This window comes from Mytilus edulis, chromosome 9, assembly GCF_963676685.1.
Source record: "Mytilus edulis chromosome 9, xbMytEdul2.2, whole genome shotgun sequence".
Classification (NCBI taxonomy): Eukaryota; Metazoa; Mollusca; class Bivalvia; order Mytilida; family Mytilidae; genus Mytilus; species Mytilus edulis.
The window spans coordinates 8,830,290-8,851,699 of record NC_092352.1 but is presented as its reverse complement, the minus strand read 5'-3'; the positions used below and the strand labels follow the sequence as shown (position 1 = coordinate 8,851,699).

The 21,410-nt window shown below is 31.8% G+C and overlaps 1 protein-coding gene across 2 annotated transcripts in view; it reads right to left on the bottom strand.

The window, feature by feature from the left end:
- Nucleotides 1-21,410, bottom strand: part of LOC139487594 (receptor-type guanylate cyclase Gyc76C-like) — a 124,599-nt gene that overhangs the window by 54,429 nt on the left and 48,760 nt on the right. For both annotated transcript variants that reach the window (XM_071272492.1, XM_071272491.1), the window contains exon 2: nucleotides 19,449-19,988. In XM_071272492.1, coding sequence (XP_071128593.1) covers nucleotides 19,449-19,829 — 381 coding nt within the window. In that variant the 5' untranslated portion in view covers nucleotides 19,830-19,988. The remainder of the gene's footprint in view (nucleotides 1-19,448; nucleotides 19,989-21,410) is intronic.

Genomic DNA, 21,410 nt, shown 5'->3' with positions numbered 1-21,410 from the left:
TCCTGTTTTGAGCCTTTGTTCTTATAAACTGGTATGACTTTTGCCAGTTTAAATGAGGATGGAAAAATACATGTTTTGATACTCAAATTAAAAATATGACAAAGTGGTAGTGAAATAGCATGAGAAGACATCTTTAAAAATTTTGCACTTATGGTATCAAGGCCTGTTGCTTTTGATTCATCTAGTGCTTTTAGTTGTAAACACACAAAATCATTACTCATAAGTGGTATAGAAAAATACACGTCATCTGGTACATGACCCGATATAAAATTACCAAGTTTGTTAAAACAACTACTAGAATTGTCGATGTTTTGATCTATATTAAGATTATCTGTGATATTTGTGAAATAAGCATTAAAAACATCAGCAATGCCTTTTGGTTCTAAAATTTCCTTTTTGTTACAATCACTTATGATTTTTATACTGGTATGATTGTCGGTACCGCTGACAGTATGTAGGTGCTTCCATAATTTACTGCTGTTGTTCTTTTTTTGTTCTATGATATTGGTATAATAATTTTGTTTAGAGTTTTCGATGAGATATTTGACTTTATTTCTCCAAAGTCTATAACTATACATATCTTTTTTCTTATGATAAAAATCACGTTTTCTCATGCTATCTAGAATTTCATCATTCATCCACTCATTTTGATACAAACGTTTTACTCTCTTTTTAATGAGTGGAGCATGATGATTTAATACTTTAGTAAAAATATTCAAAAAAGACAACAGTGCTTCTTCGGGGTCATCAATTTCTAATACACAATTAAATGAACACTGTGATATGTCATTGACAAAATCATTTTCATTAAAATGTTTAGTAGATCTGAACGTAATATATTCATGAATTTTCTTTTTCGATTTTAACCCTCTTTTGTGAGAAATGCATACTGGATAATGGTCACTGATAGAATACTTCGGAACAGATATAAAATGAATATTATGTGGTTCATTGCTATAAATATGGTCTACCAAAGAGGAAGATGTTTGTGTGACTCGAGTAGGAACTGAGACTATTTGAGACAAGTTAAAAATGTTTTTTAAATGTGACCATTTAGCTGGAATCTTTCTCGACGACAAATTAATATTAAAGTCACCCAAAATAATCATTTCCTTATCTTCAATATCGACATTTGTTAACATTAATTCAAATTTTGTAACCCACTCTGCATTACTTTTTGGTGGTCTATAAATGTTACCAATTAATATAGGTTTTTGATGAACAAAAATAATTTCGATCCACATTGATTCTATATCATCATTTTCCAAATCATGTCGTCTTATTGTGGTTAACATGTTAGAAATATAAATTAAAAACCCACCGCCAGATTTTCCAATTCTGTCTTTTCTGTTTGTATCATAACCCTTAATATTTATTTCTTTGTTTTGGACAGAATCTGACAAAAATGTTTCACTTAAACACAGCACATCTGTGTTAGATTTTGATAGCAAATATTTAATTTCAGAAAACTTTGGCAATATATGATTGATGTTTAAGTGACATATATTAAGTGACTTGTGTGGAAATATAAAAGGGTTTGTAAATGGAGATGATTTGGAATTAGATGATAGAATATGTGTTGCAGTACATAAATACAAAATAACAATACTGACAATATTTCCTAAAATAGAATTACATGTTCTGGTAGTGGAAAAGTTATTGGTTAAATTTACCTCCAGTACGTTTGACTGGACACACTTTGTTCTTGAGTTGTTGTGTTGTTGAATGGTATAAATCTCCTCCCTGTTGACCTCACCGATTGAAAATTTGATTCAGTTTCTGATGTACAATTTAAAAATTGAAATAGATTGTTGACGCAGGAGATAATGTTGTGGCTTAAAACTTTGGCACCAGCAACATTTGTGTGAACATGGTCTGCAAATAAAGAAAGATTGGGCTGGTCTCCATATAGAAAGTCTAAAGTATTGTCCAAAATTTCCACATGTTGTTCCTCTAGAGAGAACAGATGATTATTGACATTGTAAATTGTACGATTAGCTTGAGAATTGGTTGGCCTTGGTAGAATTGAGGAAATTACCAGCTTAGTTCTTGGTAAGCTTTGCCTGACTGTACAAATCAAATTTTTGAAGTCGTCCATAATAGCATGAACAGAGTCTCCATCTGATACATTGTTAGTGCCCACATGAATAACAATAACATCAACACAATCAAGTCTGCCTTCTGATATGTACTGAATTAGGCAATCTTCAATGTCTCTGGTCCGTCCTCCCCGGATAGTCTTTACTTTGGTATTGATTTGTTGAGTTGACATTTTCCTAGGAGACATCTTTTTAAGAGTTGAACTCCCAATAAGAAATAAGTTTTTCTTGTCAAAAGACCGATGAAAATGGGGATAAGTAGATTTGACTTCACGGTCCGTGTATTTTGTATTTATTGGTGACCTTTGTTTTTCCACATAAGTAGGACTTTGAGCATTATGCTTGTTACCTAGATTTGTTCTATTTAAAGAAACTGGCTTATTAGAGCTGCTTGGTAAACCACTTCTTACAGCGTTGCTGTATGTTCCAGGTGTTGGTTTATTTGAAGCTGAAATTCTTTCCTCTCTTTTGCAATTTGGTGTTTCTGTCACAGTTTTTGTTAAATCGTTGACGTGAGATGATTTTAAATTTACAGATTTAATCTCATTTGAAACGGCATTTAATTTGTCCCACAAACTGTTGGATTTATTTATAAATGCCTTATTGTTTACATCGATATCCGATTTAATGAGCTGTGTTTGTGTAAAAACTTCTTGGACGGAGGTTAAAGCTGAATTGGTTTGAACTTTAACCGTATTTGTTAGTGATGCAAACTTGTCTTTCATCTCTTGAAATTGATTGTTTGACGAGTCAATATGACAGTTAAGGGCATCATTTAAATTTAAAACTTCCTCAGAAGTTGACAATAAAAGACTTTCAATTCTCCTGAGTGTTGACATGGTACAGAAAGTCGGAGAGTTTGCCTTATTATTATTTTTGCGAAATTTATTGGTGGAGATACTTCGACGCGGGGTTGTAACCTTCATCGGTATAGTTTCCTCTTCATCGTCGGTCCATTCAGTGTTGTTACACACATTCACGATACTATTATTATTTGCTTGAACGGTGTTTCCAGACGTTTTTATATTTAAAGCAAGTTTTGCGAGTTTATCGGCTTCAATCTGACCGATTTCAGAATCACGAGCAACGTGCGCCCACGTTACTTTTATATTTGATAACAAATTATCTATCTCTGACCAGAGTTCTTTGTTTTTCACATCATTTCCGGAAGATTTAAGTTTCCAGTTGTTGCTTTTCCAATAAACAATGTCATTTGTTATACCTCTAACTAAATATTCACTGTCGGTTTTAATGATAATGTTTGACAATTGATTTTCGTGTATTTGTTGAAGGCATTTTACGGCAGCATACAGTTCCCCCGTATTGTTTGTTTGCTTGTAAGATTCAGGAACTGGACCATTTATATTTTTGATGTTATTTGGTTCCCAAAATATACCATAACTGGCCTTTGCCAATGGCTTGCCGTTATTCTTGCATGCTCCATCAATGTATACTTCCATTATTTAAAAATGTCCTAACAGTTCAGGAAAACGTTAACGTTGTTTTCGCGGGCTTTCTGATATGACGTGATGAACATGGTTTTGATTTATAAATTTTGCTTCATTTGTCTTTTGTTACAATAAAAATGTTAATATTGATAACAAATAGTAAAATTTACCATACCGTTATACATTTTGAAGTCTATCAAACAGTAAAATCAATCGTAATTCACGAATCGAGTTTTCCTAATAAACAACATCCACAACGGACCACTGCAACTCGTCTCAAATGTAGAATACACTATAGGAGTGTCCAGTAATAACAAATAACTTCGAACAATGTTAAACGATGCTTTAGAAAATAATTTCAACACTTTAAAAGTCCTGTGATCAACGGAAATAGATAATATTCCTGCATTGAATGATCGTGAATTTTTTAGGCAGCCATTAGACCTTCGTGACGTCACGCTATCCATTTTACATTCACAATGTAAGGCGAAAACGCTAAAGCGCTAAAACGCAAATTGGCATTAACCTGCCACCATAGTTGTCCGCATGTAAACTTCTAGAATTTGTCACCAATATAAGTACATCGCAATCCGTTACTGTTTCAACAGCCATCGGTGTTTCGTGTGTGTATTCTTAAACAAGTATTATTTTTCTCTCGTTTTTAGCAATGTATCACTCTCTACTGTCCTTATATATTATTCTATATTTTGCGTTTCCATCCAGATTATCGTGTATACCACGAGGGTCCAGATTGGGGGTATTGTTTATTTCTGTATTCTTTAAATTGTCATTTTTTTCTACATTTTATTTATCTTACTCATCATTTTTTCTTTATTTTTCATATTTTGTCATCCCAATATATTTTACTTACTGATGTTTAGTTACATTACGACGTTTATCTCTGAGTTGTATACTGGTTACCAAAGTAGATGACAAATTTGTGTCATTCATGACAAATTAAACAAAATCAACATATATGCGATCATTCTTGGATGAAATTAATATTACTTTAATATTACACTTTTTGAAACCATTTTTATCAATTTTCAATTTCATGTGTTGTTTCCGTATATGTTATGTTTCATTGCCCATGTGTTGTTTTCGTATATTTTAGCCACTCGTCTTGAGCCTACTCATTTGATCCGATAACACCCCATATATCAATAAAATTATACTTTTATTGCCATTTATAACTCTTAACAGACCAATTAACAGACCGGGTTTTATACATCCGACCCATTAACAGACCAGGTTTTAAATAAAGATTGATTTAAGTCACCAAAACACAGATTTTCGTGTAGATTTTTCACACAATGATATAAATATGGTTAACAAACATAATGCCTTTCTTTTTTCGATGTTCAAAATATTGAATGCAAGTAAATTTAACCAATGTGTCATTTTGTGTACATTTTATGTGTGTAAAATGTGTATAAATTTATTGATGAGTAACCCGCCTTTTCATTTTATAGATCGTACATCGAAGCTAGAAAAATAATAATTACAAATCTGGAACAATTTGCCATTGTCTTTACGGAGTGTAAATTCTTTAGATGGTTTTAAAAAGCAACTCAAGACTCATTTATTTCGGACTGCTTTTAAGGATTTCTTGTAGATTTTATATACTTTTAATTGACTGCATTAGTTTTAGACAGTTTTGTATATTTTAGGGTACATGCATTTTTCATTTCTTTTATTTCTGTTTTTTTTCTTTTTTAAGTATCTTATAAATTTTTATATGCTTGTTTGATTCTTTTAAGATAGTGCTTTTTAATCTATGATTTATGTATTTTTGTATTTATATATTTTTAAATGTGAAGCGCTTAGAGTAATTTTTGTTATTATATAATGCGCTCTATAAATATTGTATTTATGTATTTATTATTATAATTCAGTACCTTGAATTGTTTTGTTAGACATGAATACTTTTTATGATGAAAATATATTTAGAAAGTTATACAATGAAACATGCTGAACTTTCAATGATTTTCTCGATAACACCTGATTAACAGACTTTAGCCAACCCGATTAACAGACCAACCGCCGATATAGCCGCATACTCAATATAGATTAACCGACCAATCTCTCGGTTAGCCGAGTGTCGGCCGTGTTGTTTCTTTATATACTTTGATGTGTCTTGTAGATGTATTCTTGTATTCTGGTATTTGATACCTCTGTATGTCTTTTAGTATCTTTATATTCACGAACGTTCGTTTAAACGAACTTAGAACATATGCTTACCATATGTTTTTGTAAAATAACTGTTTTCTACATAGTCGAGAAAATATTATGTGAAATAATAATACATTTATATCATCCTTAAAATACACCAAGTGGTGACGATGAGATTCTATAAGACATGTAAAATGAACCAACTTGAGCATGTCGTGTCTTATATGAGGCAATCTCTCTTTACCATTATCTTTTATCTCCCATATAACTGATGCTTAAAAAATCCTAGACAATTTTGAAAATTCTACATCACATATCATTTTTGGAAAGTTCTATTCTAGAATAGTTTTGGAAAGTTTAATTCAAGAACAGTTTTGAAAAGTTTTATTCCAGATAACATTCTAAAAGTTCTGTCCCGGAAGATATTCCGACAGTTTTAATCAAGAAAATATTTAAACAGTTCTACCATGAAGAGCTTAAGACCACACTTCCTGAAAACTGATTCTGATATTTCAAACCTAGACATGATTCTAATATTGTTACCCTGAGACTGATTTTCAGAGATTTACACTTATTTTGGGTATGTACAATTCTAATATAGAACAGATTATACCCAGAAGGGTTAAGGACAATTCTACTATAAGATCTGATTCCAATATTGCTAATCTAGAACATATTCTGCCAGTTCTATCTTGAGGAGTTAAGGACATTAATATATAACTTATATCTGCATTTCATACTTTGCTACATTAATACGGATTTTAAATACAAGTACCATTCTATTAAGACACGTTAATCTATATGAACACATGTACACATGCCTATTAAATCATACTTTCGAATAAAGGTAAACTAAACATCTAAAGGTTAAAGGTAACATCAATGATAATATTCATCTAGTTATTTCAAAAGTGTAACAATTTCAAAAACGACTATTATACCATATCTACTCATCTTAAAAAAAAATATTTGTGTTACAAGAAACCAATCTTATTCTAAAAAGGCCAAACTACACCATATTGAAATTCGCACTAAAAAAAACTACACCATATTGAAATTCGTACTAAAGAAAAAAACTAAATCTACTTTTAAAAGGTTTTAATGGATATACCAGTCTTAATCAAGATAAAATCAAATCAAAATAAATGAATACAATACAGAATTATGACAACAGTTTCTTCATTTATCTAGTAAAAAGAGAGAAAATGTCAATCTTAATGAATATTTGTTGAATCAAGTTTGTTAGTAACTACTTTAATTCAAGTGAATTTTCTTGTTAAAAGATGATGTTCCAACAAATATCGTTATTTTAAATACATTATGAATCAATAGTTCATTTAAATATACTTGCATGTCAATCATTAACTAATGTATGATATGACATAACCAATTTATTATTATTTAGAACGTTAAACCTGATGGCTAATCAGTGTATTCAATACAGTATATCTATATGGCATATTTCAAACAATACTACTGTCGAATGTAACTTGACTGTAGGCAGTGGCGGATCTAGAAGGGGGGTCCGGGGTTTGGAACCCCCTTTTTTGGACGATCAATGCATTTGAATGGGGACATATAGTTGGATCCCCTTTAAAATGGCTGGATCCGCCCCTGCTTTACCCACAGCCACGCTGATCAACCAGATTGCATACTTGACAATACAATTACAACATTGACCAGACGGCACTGGAAGGTCTCCCGAATAGATGGCCACCTCAATCTCTCAATACTCATGTACTGTTCATCGGTTTTAGCCAAACTCAATTTACAAAATGTTGTTTTTATAAAGATTTTCTGAACTGTTTGTTTTAAAATTGCAATGTTGAAAATATTCCTTTTTTTCAACCTCATACACAGTATCGTCTAAAAAAAAGAAGCTATTTCTGAGTTTCAGTTTATTTATTTCTCTGTTACAATTGAGAAACGTTTTCATTTTTGAGTACTTAGTCTACATTTATATCTTCATTCAATTAGGAATTTGCCCCAAGTCACTACAAACAATAAGAGACAAAATAAATTTCTAATATTTATTGTCTTATTATTAAGGACAAATTTACGGTGAATATTACCAATGTTATTTCAACTGATCGGGCGGAGCTTCTGTTTTAATTTGAATAAGGAAAGTCTATTTGAAGATGTGTGTGATAAGAATGATTGCCGTTATAATTATTACTCATTTCTAATCACCTTTCACTATCATCAAAGGAATTTACAATGACTGAGTTTATCCTAAAACACTGGTTTATTGTGAGCGAATTGTTTAAACTCCGCCCAGTCAAGTGAAATAAATCGAGTAATACAAGTACATTAAAGATATTCAAATCATAATAGAAGAGCTGTTTAAACTCTAGAAACATCAGAGCATAACAGTAGAACGGTACTCTGGACAAACCAATAATGCTGTCTCAAGGATTCTGTATAATTCGTGATATATTTATCAATCATTTCGGTTGATTTATTTACAATATTTATGAGGATTTGATAATTTCCATAGATAAGCTCCAGTCAAATGAAGTTTATCAATAATGGCAGTTGACACAGTATGTAGATAAAGCTAAAGGTTATAGTAAACCTCAGCTATCTTCTAAAATCTTAGTCGTCAATGTCCAGTATTTAGTATGATATGGAACTCATCAGGTCGTAAATACCAACCAACCTTGTCGATTATAATTAACTTATTAATATTTTAGACAATTCATTATAATAAAAGTGGTGGAGGCATCAACACTTAGTATCAATCAGTGGTCAATCTTCCTCTCTTTAAAAGAGAGAGAAAAGAAACACATTTATGATTTAGAATTGTTTTGAACTGGTAAAATTATACGATGGTGAAAACACTTGCAAGTAACAAATGCAAGTATAAATTATACAAATACTAGCCTAAACGTTTGACGAGTCAACACAAAAATTAGTTAGAAATGAAATGTTTAGCTTATTTGAACCCGAATGGAAAGTTGTTTCATAAGCAATCGTACCCTATTTGCTTTTTTATCAAGACAATCAATTACAATATAAGCGTTACAAGTATTGGTTCCACTTCCAGGCAAATGTTATTCCGACATGTTTCTTTTTGGTCTTTGTTGGTATTTCGCTCAGGCTCATCCTTATATTTATATCCGTATACCTTCTTCATAAACCTAATAGGTTTCTGTTTATCTATTTTAGTTTGTTTCATTTCTTTTTATCCTGAGGATTCCACAGTTGACTTTTCAATAGATCAGCTTTCGCTGTTATGAGGTTTTAAATAAGTACAGAGGCGTATCAACAAATTTATTATGTGTCAAAGAGACAACAACCCAACCATAGATTATAAACTTATATTGGTACGACAGGAAAGTATAATGTGTCGCGAAGCAACTCATCCCGCCTCGTAGAGGTGGTTATACGGCAGGAGGTTCGGGCATTTTTTGATAAAAAGTGCAAAATCCTGCATTCTGACGATCTCCTGACACTTAAATTCCCTGAAAACCCCAAAATTCCCTGAAAACCCCAGTTTTATGGGCAACAATTCTACATAATATTTATGACTTTTTTAAATCAACTTCAAAGTATAGAAAACAGAATTTGAAAAAAATAAACTTTATCAAAAACAGTATAATATCTTAGCTAAAATAAATACATGTACGTTGTGTCGGACACCTTGCCAGGGGACTTGACATGCTCCTACTTGGATTTTTTTTGACAGAAAAAAAAGAAAAATGCGTGCAATTCCGTATGCGTTCCGGTTGCAGGAAAGTAAGAAACTGTTTTATACGTCAAATCTTCGCTTAACGTAGTCAGGGTGAAAAGGGAACTATGATGATCAGACCAGAAACAAATTATCAAAATCCCTTTTACAAGGACCAAGAAATAAACATGATACATGGCCTACGGAATTTCTCATATAATATCATGTCTGGGTAAAACAAACGAGGAAAACTATCACATTACGAACAAATCTATGTTCATTGTGAATATGGTTACACCGCAATAACAATCCCCTTCCCTTTTCACGAACGTGACCTATCGAATGAGACTTTTTACCTTTTTTGTGATATTTTTACCTATTGTGTCTGTTTGTTTTGTTCACGCATCATTATCAATATTATTAAATTTGATGCGACTGTCGTACAAGTGAGAGGTTTAGCGCTATAAAACCATGTTCAATCCACCATTTTCTACATTTGAAAATGCCTGTACCAAGTCAGGAATATGACAGTTGTTGTCCATTTGTTTGACGTGTTTTGTCATTTAATTTTGCCATGTGATTAGGGACTTTCCGATTGCATTTTCCTCGGAGTTAAGTATTTTTGAGATTTTAGCAATAAGAAGAAATAGTTTGATGACTTGAAATACGGTTAAATACGAGACGACTATATAGTGTGACAAAAAGACATTAGAAAAGCAGCGGCTGATGTTTTACATTAATTTGACTAAAGCTTTCCTGATCATCTTCCCTTATTCTGTGTAATCCTTGTTGTGAATGGAATATAATCTGGATATTGGATATTCATCTTCACTAGAAAATACCGATAATGACAAGTTGATGTCAAGCATTTTCTTCTTTTTATACAAATGATAATATTGTACCATATTTTCTACGTATTCAAACAGCTTTTTTTTATTTTGATCTCTCTGAAACGATGCTAAATGATCTTACTGAGGTTGCAGTTGTAGCTTTTCTTTGACACCGTGTGTGCTCTTAGGATATCAGATACCAGGGCATGCTATAGCTTTATGGTATGCTTATTGTCGTATAAGAAAGCCAGGAATTAACAAGCAATTGTTGACTTTTGTTTGATCTTATCGAAGATTTTGTAGTGTGGAGTTGAAGTGTTACCTTTTTTGTTTGTTATGTTATTGATCTTTTATCGAGACAAATTGAAATTATGTTATAGTCAAATCTGGTGATTCCATTAAATTTTAACATCAATGAAACAGACAAAAATAGAGCAACGACCTGTCATATTTTCGGTGTACGGAATTTTGAGTAAACCGTTATTTAAAGTGATAAGTGGTTGTAAGTATCCATCTGTTGTTAGAAGCAATCTTTAATACAAATACGTCAAATATTAAGTCACTATTAAATTTTAAAAACATGTCCTTGATGTACCGGCTATATTTCAAAATGGTCTGGCACGATAGTAGACACGTAAATTCACGTTTAAAGAAACAATCGGTTGATTTTCTAAATAAAATAGCATGAAAGAATAGACATTACTCCATCGTCAGTGGTATATATTGTGAATCGATATTTGGTTACTAAGGCTACCTTCAATTGTATGTCGTAAATAGAATTAAAACATAGCAATACATATACCAATACCAGAAATAGTTTGTACATATAGTTCAACAGTAGCGGTTTTAAAGTATGTACTACTCATTCAGTTAGAATTGATCTTTCAATGGATGGTCTTTTTGCTTCTAGCTATTATACAAGCAATTTCAATTAAATGAATGAGAAGAATCCATAAATCTTCTAAGGAATGTTTTTTCCCTCTCATTTCTCACTTTTTAGTCTATAATGATATATTAAAACAAAGGCTTGGGTTAACTTCGCAATAGCCGAGTTCTTGTGTCTTCGTTATTTCCTGGTACACGTTAGTAATTATTCTGTCTAACGACGACTTTTCTATTGTGTTCCTCATTTGGACAACCTTTAGTCTAAAGACGGAGGTTAATAGTGTACGTGCCAGTACAGATCTAAGTATTGTAACCAGACGACAACCTTTAGTCTAAAGACGGAGGTTAATAGTGTACGTGCCAGTACAGATCTAAGTATTGTAACCAGACGACAACCTTTAGTCTAAAGAAACATAACGAAGGTTAATAGTGTACGTGCCAGTACAGATCTAAGTATTGTAACCAGACGACAACCTTTAGTCTAAAGAAACATAACGGAGGTTAATAGTGTACGTGCCAGTACAGATCTAAGTATTGTAACCAGACGACAACCTTTAGTCTAAAGAAACATAACGGAGGTCAATAGTGTACGTGCCAGTACAGATCTAAGTATTGTAACCAGACGACAACCTTTAGTCTAAAGAAACATAACGGAGGTTAATAGTGTACGTGCCAGTACAGATCTAAGTATTTTAACCAGACGACAACCTTTAGTCTAAAGAAACATAACGGAGGTTAATGGTGTACGTGCCAGTACAGATCTAAGTATTGTAACCAGACGACAACCTTTAGTCTAAAGAAACATAACGGAGGTTAATAGTGTACGTGCCAGTACAGATCTAAGTATTGTAACCAGACGACAACCTTTAGTCTAAAGAAACATAACGGAGGTTAATAGTGTACGTGCCAGTACAGATCTAAGTATTGTAACCAGACGACAACCTTTAGTCTAAAGAAACATAACGGAGGTTAATAGTGTACGTGCCAGTACAGATCTAAGTATTTTAACCAGACGACAGACAACAAATTAGGAAAATAAGTTGTAAATCATTCTACTGCAAAAAGCCCGCCAAATTCATAAGGATTACTTTTACTAAGAGCATATTCTCGGACAATTGTTTTGTTTATGCTATGTTTTCTATAAGAAAATATAATAAGGTTATGTTTTACGATGAGCAAAACTGTTTTATGGGTCTTTTTATTGATTTCGTTATACTTTACTATATTTGAAAATAAAGTTATTTAGTTCATCATAGCTGAGTTCCATTTGATGTTTGATTGCCCATTGTATATTGAATGTCGAATTAACTTTTTTGGTAAACTTTTAGTTGAGGAAAACTTTACAGATTTGAATCATGCTGACAAATTGAACTTTTTAATGTCTTTCCACATTAGAAAATTAGCAAAATATATAGTTCGTGCGTTTCATATAAGACGTCAGTTGCTGTATAACACTACCTTTTGCATATTTAAAGCTTAAATTTTTGTTTACAAATATTTTTATGTCTATATATTTTTGAAATATACTTACGTCAATAAAATATTAGAACGTGATATAATTGTTTAATAATTATTTTATTCTATTTGAGGTGACTTAAAGGTCCATTGGGCCGGATGTATTAATATTTATCATATATTATATGTTTATAATCTGTACATAATTTACACATGTCACTATAATAAATAATTTACTTATTTACTTTTACATAACCAATCATTTAATGCCTCCTTTTCGAAAAAGTGTGTTTTTTTCATTTGTGATTTATATCTGTTGTATATTATCACGCATAATCAAGGATGACATTAAAGACAGTCTCAGGTGTGAAAATATACCTTAATTATTATTTTCCAAAATTATTATAAGAGCAATTATTTTCAAGTAATATAACAATAAAATATTTATTTCCAATATTTTAATATCGATAATTATATCATAGTTTGATGAGGGGTAGCGTAGGACAAAACTAACCAGATTACAAAATGTGTTTCATTATACAATGTGAAGAGTTACGAAATGTTCCTGAAAAATAACATCCCATGAGTGTTTCCAATGAATGTTGGAATTAGAAATCCGAAATCAGGAATACGCCGCAAGATTGATTTGTTTAATTTAACAGTGCAACGGAATTATAGATAATTGAAATCAAGATACATATTCGAGACCTGCTTGTCAAAATTGACATTCCAGCATAAATCGTATATCATGGAGGAATAAATGGGAGTTTAGAAATATGATAACCTATTGACTCGCCCATCCCATCTAGCACTTAAAACTTGGCTATAGTACTAGTGGTGTGTCCCTTTGACTGTGAAAGATGTATGAATATGCAGCAAAATACTCAGTTGGAATGAACGATTCGTGTAAGGAGAGTGCCACACTCTTCTTGCGTTAGATAATCCTTGCAGAAACTCTTTGAAATGAACGTACACAGCTTTCAAACATTACGAATTTTTTATGAGGCAGATAGAATTCCAGCGTTTCATTTCGGTCGACCCATTTTGCAGAATAAGTCTTTTTTATATTAACTGTTTTTTAAATATTGTTAATTTGTTCTCCTGATCATGCGTATTATAAAACATTTGTTACTGGACTTAATAGGTGAAATAGAAACAAAAAATAGAAATCAAACAAAAGTTTCTTAAAAGAAAGACTAAGTAAATATGAGAGGAACGAATAAATGCAATGACCAAATAGTTTCATTTGCAGTACTATAGTAACTATAATTTAAAAAAAAGAACTGAAGGATTTCAAGATCTATTAAATACATGTATACATGTATATGTGTCTTAGTTGATACGAAACATTATTTACATCCTGGTACGTGTATTGAAAACAATAAACGGAAATATACTATTGTGTCATGATTCATTGTTAAAAGATACCTTGCCATTTCAAAATTTCAAAACAGAATAATTTATACGGCAAACACGTTAAACTGACAACAAAGGACAACACAGATATTTGAAATTTAACAGCACAAAAAGACCAAAAGATTTATTTTGGTAGTACAACATGAGGAAACATAAATATGAAAACAATAGACCAATATCATATTGACATTTTGTCATCGTTTAGACTTTATAGAGGACTATGTGGTATGGGTCTTGCCACGTGTTGAAGACTCCACAGTTACTTGTAGTTGTTAACTTCTATTTCATTTGGTCTCTGGTGGAGTGTTGTCTCATTGACAATCATATCAAATCTTCTTATTTTTATATCTAAAATCTGTAAACAACAGAACACTATTAAAGTAAAGCGTCTTATGTTCTCGAGAAAAATCAGATAGTTTATATGAAATCAGGTAAAAGATTCTAGAGTGAAGTACCTCAATTGACAGTCAACAAGTAAGACTCTATACGTGCAATTTAAATTGTAGTTCGGAATTGACAGTCAACACCATTGCCTTAAGGACCACAGAAGAGGAAAACTGAACAATTGGCAAAAAACGAAGCTCACTTTAATAAAAGAAAAATATAAATCACAAAACACAAAACACAGACAACCCTAAAGATAACACACCGACAACACGAAAGACAACACATAGACAACACTGAAGATAACACACAGACAACACGAAAGACAAACCAAAGCATAACGTCAGTTTCTAAGAAATTGAGGCAATTTAAACAAAACCTTGGTGTCTCTGTTAACAGAAAAAAAAAATATTTGAAAAACCGAGAGCAAAGACACTGATTCCAGAATGTTTCAAACTACAACAGAAGACGGGAAGACAAAGGAAATCTAAAATATAGAGAAAACAAAGAAATAAGATCTATTTAACTAGCACACCAAAGACCATTAGAAATCTAAAATATAGAGAAAACAAAGAAATAAGATCTATTTAACTAGCACACCAAAGACCATTAGAAATCTAAAATATAGAGAAAACAAAGAAATAAGATCTATTTAACTAGCACACCAAAGACCATTAGAAATCTAAAATCAAAGAGACCATGCCTCAGGAACAAGACACTAACAAGGTGTAACATGTTTGAAATGACACCGCAAGACAAAAAAATTTGAAACATTAAAGAGTTCAAATGAGCATAATTAGCCTACCAGAGTAATAACTATTAGAAATCAGAAACCTAAGAAATACTTCAAGAACGACACACTCACACATTGTTATATGTAGTAATAATTAGCATGAAAACATAATACCAACTTCAAAATGTTATCCAAGATTAGATTAACAATTTAATTATTTTAGGATATTTTTATTAGGCTGATTATATGATGATTTTAACTTAGCTCAGTATTTTAGTCTGTTTTATTTGCTTGTGTTGGTGCGGGAATTTCAGTTGTTTTTTTTTTTATTTTATTTTTTAGAGTAATTAAACTCTTCATAGATACCAGGATTAAAATTTCATATTTACGCCAGACGCGCGTTTCGTCTACAAAAGACTAATCAGTGAAGCTCGAATCATGAAAATGTTTAAAAGGCCAAATAGAGTACAAAGTTGAAGAGCATAGAGGACCAGAAATTCCTGAAATTTTTGCCAAATACTGCTAAGGTAATCTATTCCTGAGGTAGAAAAGCCTTATTTTTTTTTCTCCAAAAATTCACAAGTTTTGTTAACAGTTAATTTAGAATTATGAACATATCAATGATAACGCAAGTCAACACAGAAGTGCTGACTACTGGGCTGGTGATACTCTCGGGGAAATAAATCTCCACTAGCAGTGGCATCGACCCAGTGGTTGCAAATAAACTCATCATAGATACCAGGTTTAAAATTTTACATTTACGCCAGACGCGCGTTTCGTGCTATTCTATATAGTTTTCTATCAGATAATGAGTTAATTCGTTTGTCTTTTCTTCGCCTTCTCTTTTCCTTGTTGTTGTCCGGTTTCTCTATCGCCTCTACTTCTGTTAGTATTGTTCTTTCTGTCTTTTGTTTTCTATCAAGTGTTTTTGCAATTGTTAGTCTTTTAGTCATCCTTTGTTTTTCTATGAATCCCCTTGTATAAACCACTCTTTTTCTAAAAACCCATGTTAAACACCATAAGTAAACCTTTTATTTTGTATGATATTTGCAATTGATAACCTATCTGAACACAATCAAATGGTAAAAGAATAAAACATCCAACAAGACTTTATTCTCCATTACTGTAACTAACGTTTAGGCACGAAGTGAATAAAAGTTATCGGGTTTTAAAAGTCGGAGTTATTTGACATACTGTATTTTATATCTGTCATGCGTTTTATTAGTTTGCACACATAAAAAACCATGAAAGGCAAATATTATTCAATGTCAGGTCAAAAGACTAATCAAAGGTCTCATACACTAAGCATAGTAATTGATCGAAAATAAATAAACTTCATTTTAACACAGATGACTGACAGTTAGTGTGATAAATTGAAACTCGATTTCCAAAAGCGCCACCAAGAATGTTATTGTGCATTGTGCCTAACTTTGAACATATATGGAGTTTCAGTATTTAATTTCAGGAAATCAGTTATTACATTTTTGCATCTCAATTGCAATCAATAAGAAAATGTCTGAAGCTACACAATACTCGACAAAACTATTATACTTCAGACCAGGTTCAATGGCCAATTCTATTTCTGCACAATACTCCAGAAAAGTTTTATAGTTATGGCACATTTTGTTGACGAGAAAAGAAGACTTGTCAACATGTTATATCACGGAATATCATTTTTTTAGAAAAATATTTCCCTAATTTAAATTCGGTTAACATTTTCCCAGTTGCTTTACGAATAAAATCTTTTGGGTATAGTCTTTTAATTTCAAACTATTTTCTTTTACAAGTATAAATTGCTATTTTTGAAAGCCTGAAAAATATCTCAAATTAAGACCGTTACCAAAAACCGCCATCATGAAATGACCACAAATTCATGCACAAGAAAAATATCATACTTGGGGTAACTGTGGTTCAACGCAATAAAACAAAAACCAAAGACGTGTATTTAAGATAGTCTTCAAAATATACCAAGCTCTATTTTACAGTTAACATTTAGCTCAGACAACTGAAGATTTGCCATCAAATGCAATTGTCTAAATTAACAAAGAAACTGTTAAACTTTTATACAGTTAACCCCCCTTTAAATTAAGATAACATTTTATGCAGTTAACCCCCTTTTAAATTAAGATCAATGCAATTGTCGAGGTGTTATTCATTCAAAGATATAGGACAAATATATACGCAGAATTTATCAACCTTTGCAGTTGCATTCTAAATGTATTGGCAATAAACCTGCTATCGAATAAAACATTAATATGACTTCTTATACAAATAAACCTTATCTCATTTAATTGTCTGAAGAAAGAAACGGTTTTCCTCAATTAGCATAAGTAATAAATCAGAAACAATTATCTCTCACAAGTAGATGAAGAGATGAAAGCAGATAGAATCACTCACAAAACGCTCTGTTTATCGCGTATCCTTGGGCCGAACGTAGATCCTAAATATGATGATACAGGTGATAAAGGTAGTGCTTCTGGATACAGGTACTACACAGGTAACGTGGTACCTGTCAAATCAGGTGTGGCATATGTTGTGTTTAAAATTTAGTTTAAATATCTCCGTTTAGTACAGACTTTTCCAACTAATTTTGAATTATTACCGAGTTGTTTTAAAATGTGTTATGATTAAATCAGGCAAAACGCTTTTAAACAAATACCAAATAACCAGCTCCAACCCTACTTTTCTACACCAATATTTACATAGAATTGTTATCATTTATTAACATAAGTTAGAAATGCATGTTTTGGCAATAAAATCATAAATAAGAGATAATTTAATGGCGATTCATATGTCCACACAGTAACAGCGATAAGGTACCAATTTCTGACATCAAAGCAAAATATATTAAGCAATTTAGATATAATTCCCGCACAGTTGACAAGAAAACATTCGGCTTAGAAAGTATAACTACATCTGGAAAATTCACTTGGTTTACTTATGTTAAATGGTTAGAAAACGCTACTACTTTAAAAATGAAACGTGTTTTGTGTTGGTTTTTTGTTGTTGTTTTTTGTTGTTTTGCGATATAAACAATAGCACCATTAAATGAATTATACATGTACACTGAGTGTCAAGAACTTTTAGTAGTGAACATATGGTACATTGCAGAACTGAAAATTTCTGAATAACTCTCAATTTGTTAATTGACTGAAATTATACAAATTGATTGCAAAATTTCATTTTGGTTTAAAAACGATGTATGTTGCCTACTGAATATTCGTGTAAGCTAATCTAATATCTTCGTATCGATTTGTGTAAAGAGCAAAAAGTGTTAACATTTTTTTTCCCAGTTATATTTCAATACGTTTCGTGGTATGTTCAGTTACAAACGTGCTTGTTAAAACACATAATCTATTTGAAGTATTTATTTTCTATATAATTATTTGTATATAAGAATTATAACGTATGAACTCATGTCGTTTCATTTATTTAACTATCAACAGACACACCGACACAAAATGAAAATCAGATTGCCTAAATAGCATTTGCCACTTATTTTAACTTGGGATATTTTGATTTTTTTTCTGAAAGTAATCATAAATATCAAGCTGTCTTCTTTTATTGTTTATTGTTTATTGTTTATTTTTACTTTTCAAATACTGATTATCTATTTTGTTTTGTTTTATGTGATCATTCAACACATAAATAAAAGTTGGTTTCAATATAAAAAAAAGTCCGATGAATATTAAAACTGATCAAATAAAAATAAGGAAATGTGGTATGATTGCCATGAGACATCTCTCCAACAGAAACCAAATGACATAGAAGTTAATAACTATAGGTCAACGTTCGAACTTCAACAATAAGCAAAACCAATATCACATAGTCAGCTATAAAAGACTCCGAAATGACCAATTTAAAACAATTCAAACGATAAAACCAATGACATGATTCATGTTTGTCATGGTGTAAATGATTAATATAATAACTGGAAATGTTTCTGTAATTGAAGGGTTACCACTTATCGAAACTTTAATTAATTATGCAGTCTTTTGTTGAAAATTACATGCAGTCCTGGTGTTGCACAAATGGCTATATAAAGTTTCCAAATTGGGTAATTGAAGAGTTCGAAATACATATTATACAAAAGATTATACATAGTGTTATAAGGTCCAATGCATGAATGAAAAGCCACCACAGATCAGATCAAACACACACCTGTTGTCTTTTGACAACTCAAGGAGAACTAAATTATAGACAGACAAGTTAGTCTGAAAACAGCATTAGTGTAAAGAATTGTTACATGTGTCTATGAACATTGATTGACCCATTTATGTAAGTTTTTTTTTTAATTTTTATTTTTCTAATTATTTTTTTTGGGGGTGGGGGTAGTATTAAGAAAACTATACTTACATATGATATCATCGGGAGATTTACTGCAGCGGACACCCTAGCCTCAACGCTGCAACTATCCTCTAAACCAAAAAAGGCTACGGCTTCTTGTCGCCATTGGTCAAGTAATAGTTTTGTGGCGGTGATGGTGTCCCCTTTGGTGTCTCCCCACACTAAATGTATATGATAGTCTGGTAACACTGTTGTATCATTATTGATAAGATCAACAGCATATGATATAGCTCCAGATATAATCCTTCCCTGGGTATCTCGCTGCCAGGGAATAACTTTATCCACAGTCAAATATCCGATTGTTATGTTTTTCAATTTTTCACCAGAAATTACTTCAAACGACACACAAGTAGTAAAAATTAAGCACACGTGAAAATATAAAATAATCATAATTGAATTGCTCTACTAGACCCATTGGCATGTTGCATCGTGAAGAACTTCCGATCATATTCCACAACTATGTAAACATGTTGATCAAATCAAAACGTTCCTCCGTTAGGCTTTCCGTCCTTCAGGACAGTAATTATGAAATCTCCAGTTAATTATCACCTGCAAATATAAGATGACTATCAATGTATTAATCCCTAGGCATCCAAGTTACTGGTCATAGAGACATTGTGTAAATACAATAATCTAATGCTATAATTTTAACTACATGACGTTATAGCAAATGAAATATCGACAGCTGAGCACATAAGAAATTTATTTAAGACTAATTCTATGACGGAAAAAAAGCGTTCACTTAAAGAAGCAGCAATGATTTAATCGTATTAATGAAGAATGTATTGATACGTTATTAATAAATTCATTTCAATAATTAATTATCAGGTTAATGTGGCAGGAAAAACCGCATCATTATGGAGTATTTATAGAAACAAACGCATTTATAGAACTAGTTCTCAAGTTTGTTTTTATACACCGACTTTATATTTGTTAGTAGTTAAATTTGCTTTATCATCTGAGCGATTAAGTACGAGTCTTTGTAGAACATACATACCGTAAACAGAATTATATTTAACTACCCATTGATTCATAATTAAAATCTCCATTTCTTTCATTTGAAAGAAAACACCGTTTATATGTTTTCCATAAGCTTTTGTATTAATTAAAGAAGCAAATAACAAAAGATTGTTCTGTTACACCTACTGCACAGAAATAAACCATAATGAGATTCTATGGAGAACAAAAGAATTTAAATTGCCGTGATTTTCTTAGCTTCATACTCGATTTAGAATGATATATTCTGAAGAGCAGAAAACTCCCTGAATAAAATCCATAAAAAGGTTTATTAGATCAAGCAATGCTCTTGAGATTTATCAATAAATGAATGTTTTGTTTTTTCTTACATAAAGTTTCCACTAGAATAAAATTGAGAAAGGAAATGGTGAATGTGTCAAAGCGACAACAACCCGACCATAGAGCAGACAATGGGTCTTCAATGTAGCGAGAAACTCCCGTACCCGTATGCGTCCTTCAGCTGGCCCCTTAAAAAATATGCATACTAGTACAGTGATAATGGACGTCATACTAAACTCCGAATTATACACAAGAAACTAAAATTTAAAAGCATACAAGACTAACAAAGGCCAGAGGCTCCTTACTTGGGACCGGCGCAAAATTGCGGCGAGGTTACACATGTTTATGAGATCTCAACCCTCCCCCTATTATACCTCTAGCCAATCTAGAAAAGTAAACGCATATCAATACGTTCATTAAAATTCAGTTCAAGAGAAGTCCGAGTCCGATGTCAGAAGATGAAACAAATATTTCTTGAAAATGATTTTGCCGTCCATTGAACCAGTGTTTTTGTAATCGAATGTACTATTGTGGCCCATTGAGGACCCATCAAAAACTAAATTTGAATTCGATATTCCATTGTAATGGGCTTCTGGTTATATGCATTTCTAAAAATCGACATGGATAGATTATCATTTATTACAAATTGGTAGGTCTACAAAGTGAATTATGATA